At 40.3% G+C, this 14,811-nt stretch overlaps 1 protein-coding gene across 1 annotated transcript in view; it reads left to right on the top strand.

The window, feature by feature from the left end:
- The window catches only part of LOC102004723 (maltase-glucoamylase, intestinal), a gene marked incomplete in the record, with an annotated part of 238,387 nt that overhangs the window by 106,607 nt on the left and 116,969 nt on the right, over positions 1-14,811 (top strand). Inside the window, 7 exon segments of the mRNA XM_013505005.1 lie at positions 6,944-7,096; positions 7,409-7,609; positions 9,392-9,546; positions 10,620-10,788; positions 11,005-11,101; positions 11,922-12,034; positions 13,065-13,190. Coding sequence (XP_013360459.1) covers positions 6,944-7,096; positions 7,409-7,609; positions 9,392-9,546; positions 10,620-10,788; positions 11,005-11,101; positions 11,922-12,034; positions 13,065-13,190 — 1,014 coding nt within the window.

Genomic DNA, 14,811 nt, shown 5'->3' with positions numbered 1-14,811 from the left:
TTCAAGATTTTTATCTACTTTCTCTTCTAATAAATTTAGTGTTTCTGTTTTAATGTTTGGATCTTTGATCCATTTTGACTTTAATTTAGTGCATGGTGAAAGACATGGGTCTAGTTTTAGTCTTCAGCATATGGAAAGCCAATTTTTCCAGCACCATTTATTAAAGAAGCTGTCTTCCTTCCATTGAACATGTTTCATCCCTTTGTCAAAGATAAGGTGACTGACTGTGTTTGTAGTTGTATCTGCATCTTCTAATCTGTTCCATTGATCTTCAGGTCTGTTTTTGTGTGAGTACCATGCTGATTTTATCACATTAGCTTTGTAATGTAATTTTAAGTCAGCATTTACGATGCCTCCTTCCTTTCCTTTGTTTCCCAAGGTTGCTTTTATTATTCTAGGCCTCTTCTGATTCCAGATGAACTTTACGAATGTTTTCTCTAGATCTGTGAGGCGTACTAATGGTATTTTACCTGGGATTGTATTGAATCTGTACAAAAATTTTGGGATTATGACAAACATGGGGGACAGGATCAGAGGAAAAGAATCTGGAAACTCATAACTGATGCTAAAATGTAATGGTGTGATGTAGAGTTCTCATGAATTAAAGTTGTGCATGGTCTTTTTTGTGTGTATACTGATACTCTCAGTATTTTAACTGGGATTGCATTGAATCTGTTCAACAATTTTGGGATTATGGCCATTTTCACAATGTTGGTTCTTCCTATGTATGAGCAAGCAGTATCTTTCCATTTTCTGATATCCTGTTCGATCTCTTTTTTTCAGAGTACTATAATTTTCACTATATAGATCTTTTACTTCTTTTGTTAGATTGATTCCTAAGTTTTTCATCTTTTTAGATGCTATTGTGAAAGGTGTGGTTTCCTTAATTTCTCTCTTAGTCTGTTTGTTACTTGTGTACAGGAGTGCTATTGATTCTTGAGTGTTAACTTTGTATCCAGCTACACTACTGAATTTGGTTATTAAATCCAGGAGCCTTTTGGTGGAGTTTTTGGGGTCTTCTATGTAGAGTATCATGTCATCTGCGAATAATGACAATTTCACTTCTTGCTTTCCTATCCTTATTCCTTTTATTTCTCTCTCTTGTCTATTTACTCTCACCAATATTTCCAGAACTATATTGAATAGGAGTGGTGACAGTTGACATGTTTGTCTTGTTTCTGACTTTAAAGTGAAAACTTTCAATTTTTGACCATTTAGTATGATATTAGATGTTGGTTTATCATAGATGGCTTTGATCAGTTTGAGGTAAAGGTCATCTATTCCTATTTTCTGTAGGGTTTTCAACATGAATGAGTGTTGGACTTTATTGAAGGCTTTTTCTGCATCAATGGAGATGATCATGTGATTTTTGTCCTTGGCTCTATTGACATGGTGTATTACATTAATTGATTTGTGCATAGTGAACCATCCCTTCATTCCTGGTATGAGTACCCCTTGGTCATGGTGTATAATCTTCTTGATGATTTGTTGTTTTCTGTTTGCTAGTATTTTATTGAGAAATTTTGCCTCTATATTCATTAGGCAGATTGGCCTGTAGTTCTCTTTTTTGTTTGGGTCTTTCTCTAGTTTTGGTATCAGGATAATACTTGCCTCCAGGAATGAGTTGGGGAGAATTCCTTCCCTTTCAATTTCATTAAAGAGTTTGAGAAGAATTGGTGTTAAATCTTCTCTAAATTGCTTGTTGAATTCAACTGTGAATCCATTAAGAGCTGGGCTTTTCTTCATTGGCAAGATTTTAATTACATTCTCAATTTCACTGGCTGATATTGAGTTATTCAGGATCTTTATATCTTCTTCATTCAGCTTCGGTAATTCATATGTATCTAGACAGGGGCTGGGGATTTAGCTCAGCGGCAAAAGCGCCTGCCTGGCAAGCGCAGGGTCGTGAGTTCGGTTCCCGGTACCGGAGAAAAACCAAAAAAAAAAAAACAAACAAACATATGTATCTAGATATCTGTCCATTTCCTCTGTGTTTTCCATCCTATGAGAGTAGAGATTTTCAAAGTAGGTATTGATGATCTTCTGAATTTCTTCAGAATCTGTAGTGATTTCACCCCTTTCATCCCTTATTGGGTGTATTTCAGTTTTTTCTTTCCTTTTTTGGATAAGATTGGCTAGGGGTTCATCTATTTCATTTATTTCTTCAAAGAACCATCTCTTTGATTCATCAATTGTTTGTACTGGTTTTTTAGTTGCCATTGTGTTAATTTCTGCTCTGAGCTTTATAATTTTTTGCCTTCTTTGGGCCCTGGGTTTGACTTGCTCTTCTTTTTCTAGGAACTTGAGGTGCCCATAAGATTGTTTATTTGTGCTTGTTTTGTTTTCCTGAGGAGGGAGTTTACCGCTATAAATTTTCCTCGTAGGACTGCTTTCATTGCATCATTTCAATGTACATAGGTTGTATGTACATTTTTGTCTAGTTATAAATAATGTTTAATCTCTACTTTGATTTCATCTGTGACCCATTGGTAGTTCAGGAGGATGTTATGTAATTTTCAACTTTTTATGGAGTTTTTGTGTTTTCTTTTGTCATTAATTTCCAGTTTCATTGCACTATGGTATGATAGTATACATCAGATAATTTCAATTCCTTTGCACTTACTTAAACATGTTCTATGTACTAGTATATGGTCTATTTTAGAGATCGACCCAAGTGTAGCTGAGAGGAGTGTGTATTCTGATGCTCTTGGGTGGAACACTCTGTAAAGTTCTACTAAGTCCATATGTTTGCATGTTTGGCTAAGTCCTGTTATTTCTTTCCCAATTTTTTGTCTAGTTGATCTATCTCTTGTGACAATGGTGTGTTAAAGTCCCCTTTTATGATTGCATTGCTACTTTTCTCATTTTTCATGTCTGTTAAAATTTGTCTTATATGGGTGAATGCTCCTATATTTGGTGCATAGATGTTTACTATTGTTATCTCTTCCTCTTGAAACTTCCCCCTCATGAGTATGTAGTGACTTTCTTTACCTCTTTTGATTGTTGCTGGTTTGAAGTCCATGTTGTCTGCACACAGAATATCTACATCTGCTTTCTTCTGGGTTCCTGTGGCATGGAGTATTGTTTTCCATCCTTTAATTTTCAGTCTGTGAATTTCCTTTTGAGTTAAATGTGTTTCTTGTATATAGTATCCACTCTGCTAGTCTGCTTCATTTGGTGGGTACACTGAGACCATTTACATTGATGGTTATAATGGATATGTATTGGCTTATCTTTGTCATGCTGTTTTCCTGCTGTTGGAACTTCCTTTTTCCCTCTGTTTAATTGCTTGCTCTGCTTGGTGGTTCCTTTCTGTTGTTGTTCTTGAAGTTGCAAAGACTGCTGTGATTCTGATAGGCTTTAATTTATAGGTGATCTGTTTCTTTTCTCTAACAGCTTTTAATATTCTGAGCTTTTGTTGAGTTTCTGGGATCTTCATCACTATATGTCTGGGTGTAGATTTATTTTGGTTATGATTAACTGGAGTTCTATATACTTCACTTATCTGGATGTCTGATTCTTTTTCCATGCCTTGGAAATTTTCTGCTATTATTTCTACAAATAGTCTTTTTTTGTCATTTGTGTTAACACCTGCCGTTTCATTAATACCTATTCATCTGACATTGTTTTTCTTTGCTGTCTTCAAGGTCTGAAAGTCTGTCTTCAGCTTCATTCAGGCGTTTTTGCCAGCTTTCAATGGAATTTTTAATTTCCTGAATATCTGTTTGCATCTGTTTCATATCTTCTAGTTCTTTTCTATATTGTTCACTGAAGGTTTCCATGAGTTGTCTATACTCTTCTATTATCTTGTGAATGTCATCTTTGGATATGCTGAACATTTCTTTCATTATTGTTGTCATTTCCTTTTTCACCTGAAACATTATTTCTGATCTGATGTCTTCTATGGCCTGATGGAGTTGTTTCTTTACTTCAGTTGCTATCATTTCAGAAATTTCAGGCGTATGATTTCCAGGCTGTTCTGTGTTGATGCCTCTTGGACTTGTTTTGGGTGGTGTGGAGGTCTGAGATTGCATTTTGCTCCTTCCTTTTGTCATTTTTGAAGCTTCAGAGGCTCCCTGGAATGCAGCCTCATGCTCCTGATTGTGTGAGTGGTGGGGCGAGAGTCTGAAGATGCACTGTGCTCAGTGCAGCTCCTGTGCTGGTGAGTGGTGGCAAGGTGGGGTCCCAGATGCTCCCAAACTTTCTTGCATTCAGTTGGCTCCCAGGTTTGCATGGAAAGGGTGGAGGAGGCTCACTGTAGTTCCTGAGACTGTGTGGGGTTTGGCCCAGCTTCCCCAAGACTGGCGGGGGGGGGGATGCATGTCATGTTCACTGAGGCTTCAGATATTGCCCAGGACAGAGCCTGCTTTCCACAATGGAAAGGGAGGGATGAGGGGGACTCCTTGAGGCCGCTGACTCTGTCCAGGTTTTAGCTGAGTTCCCGAGGTGGGGTGCGAGTTGTTCTGGCAGTGACAACCAAGGCCCTAGAAGTTGTCCAGGGCTCCACGTACCTCATACATTAGTGGGGATGGCTCACTGGGGTTCCTGAAGGTGTCTGGCATTCAACCCAGCCACAGCAGACACACTATGGGTATGGCGAGTAACCACCAAGGCCCCTGAGGGTGCACGGGTTTCCCCTGCCTTGCACGCTGGTCAGGGAGGTGCAGCGGTGAATCACTAGGCTTCTTGAACATGTCCAGGATTCAGCTCAGCCCTGGGAGACACCTGTCCTAGCATTATATGGACTTTGTACTCCAAGAAATCCGAATCACAAGTACTATAAAGATTCTTGCTGTTGGAGCTTATTTTGTGAAGGGCTTTCCAAATTTATGGAAATAATTCAACTTAGACATCTACTATGATTACAGATTGATAATGTTTGATATTCTCTTCCAAGAACACATAATGAGGACACATTCATTATAATGCTATAAATAAATAGTATATGGCTGTTTATGTATATTGCTAAGAAGAAACCATTTAAAAAATACATACATGGAAACAAGCTCAATCTCTGTTAGCCAAATATATTAATTAAAATAAAACCAAAGGAACTCTTTCATTGTTTGAATTTGTGTTATGGGAAGAAATAATTTATATACATCAAAGCATTGGAAAGGGGGGGAGGGCGAATACAAACCAACATTTAGGAGGTGTTCTATTCTGTATTATTTGATTATCAAAACTTATTGGTGTAGGTCAGGCAAGTTTCTTGGAGAAAGCAATGGTCTTGAAAGATTGTGCCTCACATAGGAGATCATAGCTTTGATTGAGAAAAAGTCCAGGTGGTAAGAAATTGGGATTTTGTTCTCTGTTTATGAGTATATAAGGTAGAGTGGTCCTGGTATTGGTTCTGAGGCTCAAGGTTATCAGGATTGAGATGTTTTCTTCTCTTGTGATTGGAAGTGGCTACCTAGGTCAATAATCCATGTCTCTGTTCTAAGATATATCTTTAAAAAATGAAAGCTGATGAAAGAGATAAAGATGGAGGCCTTTTGTTTAGGTTTGTGATACTAGTATGCTGATACTGTTCTATTTCTTTGGTTGTTTGTTTCTCACTTACTACTCTCTTTAAAATTAAAAAAAAGAATTAAACACTCGTGAGCTACTCTGAGGGAAGTTGAATTTAACTTTTTGTAGTCATTGTTGTGTGTTACAGTAATTAAAAATATAGCTAATATTTTGAAATTGGTATTCTATTTTGCAGTTCTGGGGAGTGATACTAGGGCCTTGTGTGTGCTAGACAAGTAGTGGGCCACTGAGCCACATCTCCCAGTGGAACTTTGGTATTTTAAAGTGAAATAATGACAATAAAGGAATGTATTACATGGGGAAAGCAAACAGCAGTGAAATCCAAAGCTGGATACCATTTTCCTAGAAAACAGTATTGTCATTGTAATCCATCACATGTTGAGACATTATGACAAGCCAAGCTAAGGACTTGGAGTACCTTTGCATTGGCAGTCTGTAAATCTTTCATAAAAAGCTTTGGTATATTCATTTTTGGAAAGAGATTGGTTTGGCCGGGAGGAAACTTGTGGTCCCATTTGGAAGGGTTTGAGGTGGCCCACTGGGAAAGCCATACTTGATTTAATTTTCAAAGTTTCTCATAATGATGCTGACATTAGGCTTTACTGAAGGCAGTGGTTGAGGGTGGGGATTAGTAGGGCATGGAAAGGCAAGATGATTTAGACTGGGAGGAGACCAGAAAAAGGATGATAATGCCTCTAGTGTGATCTCCTTGCTTCAGACAAATGAGAATGTTAACTGTGGTAAGTGCAACATAAGACTAATGTATAGAATACTGTGAAGTTTAAATTTCTGAATGGGGTTCAGAAAGCATTTAAAATTATGAGTATCTAGGCTTGCAGAACTGAAGAGTCTGAGATATTAGAAATGAAAGAAAATGTTATGAACTATAGAACTCACTGCTTTTGAAGTTGATAAAATAGAATTTAAAGAATTGAAGCAATTTGTGTAAGATTCCGTGGGACAATGGGAATGAGACCCCTGACCACAGGAATTTGATATGCTGTTCTTTCTACCACTGTAGGCCACAGGCCACGGGGCACAGTGGTTTTGGAAGTGCAGAACAAGAAGGAAAACTCAATTTTAGAAAACAGAAGAGTCTTTTTGCCACAATAGGAAGACAGAAGAGGAGTTAGGGGAATGAAAGAAAGTGGTGGTCACAGTAGATTTTACTTGACCTATATTTTTCCACATTATAAAGTACAAGATACTGACAGAATAGTAATATTTGCCCAATGACCATGTAATAGTCCCCTCCTGTTATATGCAACTCTTCATCCAAACTATAGTCATATTACTTGGATTATTGAGAGTCTCTTCTAATGACACTTTTTTTTTCCCTAAACACACATTTCTGATTTTGGAAGACCTTTGCCCTTAGGATGAATTTCCTATGACTTCTCCATTCCTCCAGGTTGCCATTATCTCAGATCTTAGTCTTGTCCTGGGAGAAGCATACACGGTGGAGTGGAGCACAAACATAAAGGATGTAGAAAAAATAGACTGTTACCCCGATGAGCATGGCGTTTCTGAAGCAAACTGCCTTGCCCGTGGCTGCGTCTGGGAGGTAAGCATGCTGGTGATGTTAGTGCTCATGGAAATCCTCTACTCTTAATCTGTAATTTCGTGTGCACAGTCCTGGAACATGTGCACCTAGGTATAATGCACACAGGGAAAGGGTTTTCAAAGGAAGTTGACCTGTGGGGTAGGGGTGCGATGATTTTAGTATCTTGTTTGGAGATCAGTAATTTAAGTTTTTGGCAGTACCAAATGATATATAAGTGAATAAATGATGTGGTGGCTTCATCTCCGTGTAAAGTGCCTTTTTCAAGTCTTTCAGGGAGCACATGCTGACTAGGGTATTGACTTCACTTTTCAGGAATCCAGCTCTCCTGGGGTCCCTTATTGCTATTTTGTCAACGATTTGTACTCGGTCAGCAATGTTCAATATGACTCCCATGGAGCCAGCGCTGACATCTCCTTAAAGTCTTCTCTTCACACCAACGCCTTCCCCTCCACTCCCGTGAGCCCTCTCCGCCTGCAGGTGACCTACCATAAGGATGAAATGCTGCAGTTCAAGGTAAACACAGTATACGTATCAGGTACTGACACAGTCTTTTTGGTTCCATTATTGTTTTTTTCTTGTACTGTGAATAGAACCCAGGGTGTTTACACTGAACTATGCCCCATCCCATTTTTTATTTGTTAATTTGTGACTGGGTCTCATTAAGTCACTGAATTGGCCAGGCTGGCCTTGAAATTATATTCCTTCTACCTCAGCCTCCCACAGTATTGGGAGGCAAGTTATAGGAAAGTACCACCATGCCTGACTCCCACTACTTTTTGCTGTTGAAGGATCATAATAACCTTGACATAAGTTTACTCTTTTTTGTTTGTTTGATTGTTTTTTTGGGAACTGAACGCAGGGTTTGAACACTGAACTACAACCCCAGGGTAGGGCACTAAGTTGCTAAGTTCCCTGACCTGGTCTTGAATTTGTGATCATCCTGCCTCAGCCTTTCAGAATACTGGGATTACAGGCTTGCATCACCACACCTGGCTAGTTTTCTCTTTTAAATTGTGTGCTTCAATGGCTTAGAGGATAATCCTAATCAAAAGAACAGTGAGAACAGATTGATAGAATGGGAAGATCTGCCCTGACGTGCATTTAGAGAGTTTATCAAGGCTACTGCAAGAAGAAAGGTTGGGAGAATGAGAAATGGTGAGGATGATTAGGAGCCTTCCCTTTGGGGACAGATGAGAGACGGATGCTCTTTGCTTTGCATCCTTACCAGATCTGGGGCTTGTGGTGAGTACCAAAGGTTTAAAAGCAGTGAACTTGATTGTATTCTGAACTCCTGCTTACTCTTCCTCTTGATCATGCAGTAGCTGTCTTCCAAATAAGTGTATCTTTCTGAGCCCAAATAATGCCCTGTGTCTTTGGGTTCCTTCTTTCCTTACTAAACTGTTTTAATCTTGGTTTCATGCTTGGTTGATGCCTACATAACTTCTAATACTCTTTGTATTTCTCACATGAGACTATCTCAGTCTCCCCAAACCAATGGGAAACATTTCCTTCCCTATCAGCTCACAGCATTTCTACACGGTTCTGCATCATCGCACAGCAATCGGTATTGTAAATACCTCTCCTTTTCACATTAGCGTGTGAAGTTCTTAAAACAATAAGCCTCACTTTTTCAGCTCACCTCCCTAGTGTCCAGCGCATACTCTAAGATGCAGCGGATGTTGTGCAAACCCAATCCATTACTTTATTCATCATTTTCTGCAAGAACAGTTATGATTTTTTAAGCAAACCTGTTCATGTTTTGGAGGGATTACATTACAATTCTGAATAGTTTTTAGCTATTCACAAAACTCATATATTCGCAGAGACGAATGAAGAGTATAAATAGCACCAATGTTAAAATGAGTGTTTTACTGAGGCCTTAAAGTGAAGAATGAGAGAATCATATCTGGATCAAATCTGATCAAATCCAGATATCAGATTCTTACAGAAGACCAATTTATGTATACTATCAAGGAAGTCAAGGTACTGCTAGCAGTATAGCTATGAATTGTACTATCCTTGCCTAGGAGGTTTTCTCACTGACAATAATAGTCATACATCTATATAGTGTTCATTGTGATGTTTTAAGACTATTGTGAAATGATCACCTTGTGATACTAAGGTTCTTTCGTCTTCTCAGATGTTTGTCATTTCTTTCTAATAAGAATATTCAACTTCATGTCTTCTAACAATTTTGAGTTCTGTGCTACAGTATTGTTAACTACAGTCATGTCTGTATAGAGTGCTTATTCCCCATTTTTATGTACTTACCTAAAATCTATTTCTTCTCTCTAGATTTATGACCCCAACAACATTCGTTATGAAGTGCCAGTCCCTCTGAATATACCCAAGGTGCCCTCCAGCACCTCCGAGAGGCGGCTCTATGATGTCCTCATTACGAAGAATCCGTTTGGGGTAGTTATTCGCCGGAAGAGTACAGGCACTGTAATGTAAGTGTCTGCTAGTGTGACTTGGAATTGCTGGTTATTCACATGTCCCTTGGCAGCCATTTGTTCCTGACACCAGATACTGTTCATTTCCAGGTCTATGAATTAGTTATTTCCTTCAGATCTGTTTACTCAGAAGTCTTTTGCATCATGAGGGTACTTGCTGAGACATTTGCGTATTGCTGGGAATTTGTCCAACTAATCAGTATTTATGGGGTACCTTCTCCATTTGACCTGCTTTTCTAGGTTGTATGCTTATGGACAGAGGAGGTCTCTCTTCTTCCAAGACAATTTACATGACAATGTAAGAGTAAAATTGAGACAGAGGTAACTGTTGTGTAGGAAAATGAACAGGGAAATCCAGAGACCTGAGAGGTTAGCACTTTTGATAATGTGGCCAGAGTGGGCCTTTCCCAGCAGGTGGCATTTGAGTGGGGCCTGGATGTAGAGGAGGGCCCTGGAGGTATGAATTGCATGTGATGTTCTGGGAGGATGAAAAGAGGGATATTTCCCTTGATAGAGGGAAAGATAGTGCATAGGTCACAGGCCAGGAGGAAAATTGGCTGTCAAGTGGTAGAAGACTAGTGCTGTACAAAGGAGGTAAGCGGTAGTGTGAAGCTGGGATGTTATATAGGTCAGGTGCAGCCTTAGAGACTTTCCTTACATGGTCTTTACATGAGAAGCCTCTTGAAAATGTAGATAGTGGAATAACCTGATGTTAGTTTCTCTCAGAAAATATCACTCAGCATGCACGAGGGAAATGGAATATCACGGATCGAGAGCGCAGGGCAGGGCTGGCATGGAGGGTGGCAGGTGAGACGGTGGGAAGTGACTGGCTTTGCTGTTGTAGGACGAGCTGTGAAAGGAGCAGTGGTAGAGAAAGAGGAAGGGAGGCTGACTAAGGCTTTCAGCAAGGGCACTGTGTTTATCTTAGCCGTAACTTTGTGTTCTACTTGGAAGAGGAACAGGGTCTGCTGGTGGGAGGGAAGCAGCAGTTCTGTTGTCCTTGGAAAGTCAGTGCTCAGACTCAGTAGGAAAGGTGAAGTTCCTCTGAAATCTACCTTTCTACTTCCCAGCTGGGACTCGCAGGTCCTGGGCTTCACCTTCAATGACATGTTCCTCCGCATCTCCACCCGCCTGCCCTCCTCCTACATCTATGGCTTTGGGGAAACGGAGCACACAGCCTTTCGGAGAGACCTGAACTGGCACACGTGGGGCATGTTTTCCCGAGACCAGCCCCCGGGGGTAAGCGTGCTTTGTGCTGCGTCTTCCCTGGCTCCACCTGAGCTGTCACACTGTGCTTGTAGACAAGCGTGCCTCTTTGCAGGTAGCTTTCTTTCTCTTGTGTGTGACTTATTTCTCAGAAAAGATAAGACCCATCTTAATGAACATACTCATTGAATTTCTTAATCAGTCACAATGTGTTCTAACTCCCTCTCCCTTTTCCCCCATGTCTCTTAGTACAAGATGAATTCCTATGGTGTCCACCCCTACTACATGGGACTCGAGGAGGATGGCAGTGCCCACAGCGTGCTCCTGCTGAACAGCAATGCCATGGGTAGGATGATGCGAGTGCCTCCCTTTTTTGTGAATATTATTTACTGCTCTGTAATGTTAGCATGTGTGAGACCTAGCTGCATTCAGAGATCAAAATATTTACCTTGTGGCAGGGGACTTTTGACTTTAAATTTAATATTCTCATTTCATTTGAGTAACATATAAAAACAAGATCACGGAGCTCTTATTTTGGAAAAAGTCACATAAAAAGGAAAAAGAACTTCTAATAACCTTTAAGGCAGCTAGTGCGAACAACTGTCTAACTTGGAATAGTTGTGAAGGTATGGATCACAGCACTCACTGTAAGTGTAGGAAGTGTGACTAAAATTTGTGTGATATAGAAGAGAAAAATCAGGGACTTTGAAGGAATCAAGAAGTGAAACCTGGCGAAATGTGAATAAATTCATTTAGTAGTGTTCAATAAGCTGCTATCCATGGGGAAAGCTTGGTGAAGTATACAGAAATTCTGAGGCATATTTCTGCTACTTCCTGTGTGTCTTCAATGTTTTCTGATCTAAAAGTTACAATAATTTCAAAGAAGTAGAATGGCAAAACATATAATATGATAATAAGGCCCACCAAAGGGGAAACATCCAGAGATGGAGCCTATGGATTAGCATTTCTGCATTTCTTGCAGATTATCTGCCCTTAATACTCTAAAGTGAAAAAGAGAGATTAGATTTAGACCTTGGTTGGAAGTTTCCTAACTTTTCAGATGTGATGTTCCAAAGAGAACAGTATGTATGTCAGGCTACTTCATCTCCACTGTAGGCATTTTCCTGTCTTTTTAGATTACTGGCATCATTTTCCTGTCTTTTCAGACGTGACATTCCAGCCCATGCCTGCCCTGACATACCGCACCACAGGGGGAGTTCTGGACTTTTATGTGTTCTTGGGCCCAACTCCAGAGCTTGTCACTCAGCAGTACACCGAGGTAGGAAGGAATCTATCTGCTTATGAAATATTTACTAAGCTCATTCCGTGTTCTAAAACCAACCTTAACTTGTGTAAATCTCACTTGACAGCTGGAGTTGTTGGTCTTTTTCAGAGACAAGTGATACTGAGCAACAAGAAATGCATTTGCATAATCGTTATATTCATATCCTCTCTGACTGTTGCAATGTGGGTGCAGGAGTCATGGTACCTGTGGCAATGCTGAGACTAGTGGTAGTATATGGGTGGTTACGGTGATAGTGATTTTGGTGATGGTGCATATTAGGGATGGTAGTGCTGATAGTAGCTCTAATGGTGTGGGTGGGAGTGGTTGTGAGTGTTGTGATTTTGATGGTGGTCATGGCGTGGGTGCTGTTGGTTAGGGGATGATGATAGTGATGGCAGTGATGGTAGTGGATTGTGGGTGTTTTGGTTCTGGCTCTGGTGGTGATGGTGGTTGAGGTGAGGGTGACAGTGTTGATTGTTGTGTCTGTGGTGGTGATAGGACGACAGGTGATACTGGTGAGGGAGAGAGGGTAACAGTGTCATCTGTGGCAACAAACACATGCTATTCTTCATGTTATTCATCTTTTACTTATTGCAGGTTGAGCACTACTTCATATATTTGCTCTGTCACCTTCATAAAAATATAAGGGTCACTATCATTATGCTCTTTTACAGATGAAGAAACAGAAACACATCAGTGCTTCACAAGGTCACACAGCTAGCACACATGGAGCCTGTTTGCCAACCCAGACTCTTTTTTCTCTGGGTTCTGTGCTCCTAACCATGACAAACTCTAGGGCTTAAAGTAAAACCAAATTTTCCCCAATTCCTAAATAATGAGTTCTAGTTTAGCAGTTTACTTCTGGTATTCTGGTAGCTCGGTAGCTCGGCATCTCCTCAGATTATCTCTGGATTTGTACTCATTGATGTTTTATCTTGCAGCCCTGGAGAAATACTTTTATTACTGCCTGTACAGCTTAAATCTGACTTCTGCCACACGAATTAATATCTTGTGTATTTTCCAGGTGATTGGTCGGCCTGTGATGGTGCCTTACTGGGCCCTGGGGTTCCAGCTGTGTCGCTATGGATATGAGAATGACTCTGAGATTGCCAGTCTGTATGATGACATGGTGGCTGCCAAGATCCCCTATGTATGTAAAGGACATTGTGCATTAGTTCTGAGACCTTGTAGCTAACTCATTTGTCTCTGTATCTGGATTTATTTGTTGGACTTCTGCAAAGTGGTACAAAGGCACAGAGTTCTTTCTCACATGATGTCATATGATGCCTCACCCAGCACTGTAATGCAGATGGGCTCTGTCCCTTCTTACCAAGGTGATGCAAGGCTTTTTCTGCTGTACATGCGTCCTTGTATTCCCCTTACATGACTTCAGAAGATTTGGTCAAAAAGTTCTTGATTCTTGTTGGGAGCATCTGAAGCTGGAAATTGGTCCTATGTGTGAGAGCAGGACAGAGTCCTAAATAGTTAAGCTACCTTAGTCTTGGGAAAAGCATCCTGCCTGGACAATTTCAGTCTTTACTATAGCAACCTTGTGTCTCGTAATACTGACTTTGCAAGAGTATAAATAAACCCCTCTGCTGTTGTTGTTCAGTTCTCTTACCCATCCAGTACAGAGGCCTCCACCTGACTGAGGTCCTATTTCTTGTCTCCTCCTTCTTGCCCTGTCTCCTCCCCAGGGTACACTGAGAGACCAGTAAGTCCCATCACATTCCATAAGAATAAAATATCCCTTAGCATGAGGTCTGGTGGCTGATTCCAGCTGTGTGTGAGGCAAGCCTAGATATCTTATCAAAATCCTCCCCTGAAATAGCATACTAAAAAGGGCTAAGGATGTAGCCCAACGGGTGTGCACTTGGCTAGCATGTGCAAGGCCCTAGATTTAATCACCAGTACTGAAAAAAATGTTAAGCATTAGTTTTGCCTAATCAAGAAGAATGAACCCAGTGCTTTTAGGCCATTGCAGGTGAGATCTGTCCTCTGTTCCAGTGCTTGGCAGCTGTAGACCTACATTCCGTGTGCTCTGAATGTGGGTAACCTGGCATGCATTTCAGAGAAAGTATCCATGGAATGAAAATCTATGCCTCAGTGGAGAACCAAAGGGTGCAACAATCAGAAAAACTCCATGGAGCACTTTCATACTAAATTAATCACTTTTCTATTGTTCACAACAGTTGCATTAATTGAAAGTCTGTCATGCAAAATTTCATCATAATAACAAATTGTGTCTGATTACCACTGAGATTGGATATTCTAAAGTAATTGCAAGCTTTTGCTTTGTTTTGTTTTGTTTTGTGCTATTTTTCTGTCAGTATTGTGCTGTGACTGGAGAGTTGCTCACACAATTTTCTCTGAATATGAACTACTGTGATCCCAATGGCGGACAACTGGGGCATTAATGAAGATCACTCTTTACATTGGCACTTTTCAAAACCATTTTCCCCGTCAGAGTTTTTATTATCCTTATCACTGCCCTTCCAGATAGATAAGATCATTCTATGTTTTACTGATTTATGTTGTTTCTATGTTATGACTTAACATTTAAAAAAATTCGATAAACTTCCCGGATCACATGCCACACTGTCATGGAGGTATGATTTGACAGAGCCAGGAGAAACCTTTTAACTTCACCATCAGTATTGGATAGTTGCTCCCTTCTGGAAATGGATTGCACCACCCTCAGCCCCTGGGTTTCCCTGTGTCCTCCCACAGGACGTGCAGTACTCAGACATCGACTACATGGAGCGGCAGCT

Source organism: Chinchilla lanigera, unplaced genomic scaffold (genome assembly GCF_000276665.1).
Source record: "Chinchilla lanigera isolate Chin_1 unplaced genomic scaffold, ChiLan1.0 scaffold00093, whole genome shotgun sequence".
Taxonomy (NCBI): domain Eukaryota; kingdom Metazoa; phylum Chordata; class Mammalia; order Rodentia; family Chinchillidae; genus Chinchilla; species Chinchilla lanigera.
This window is presented reverse-complemented; position numbering and strand designations above follow the sequence as displayed.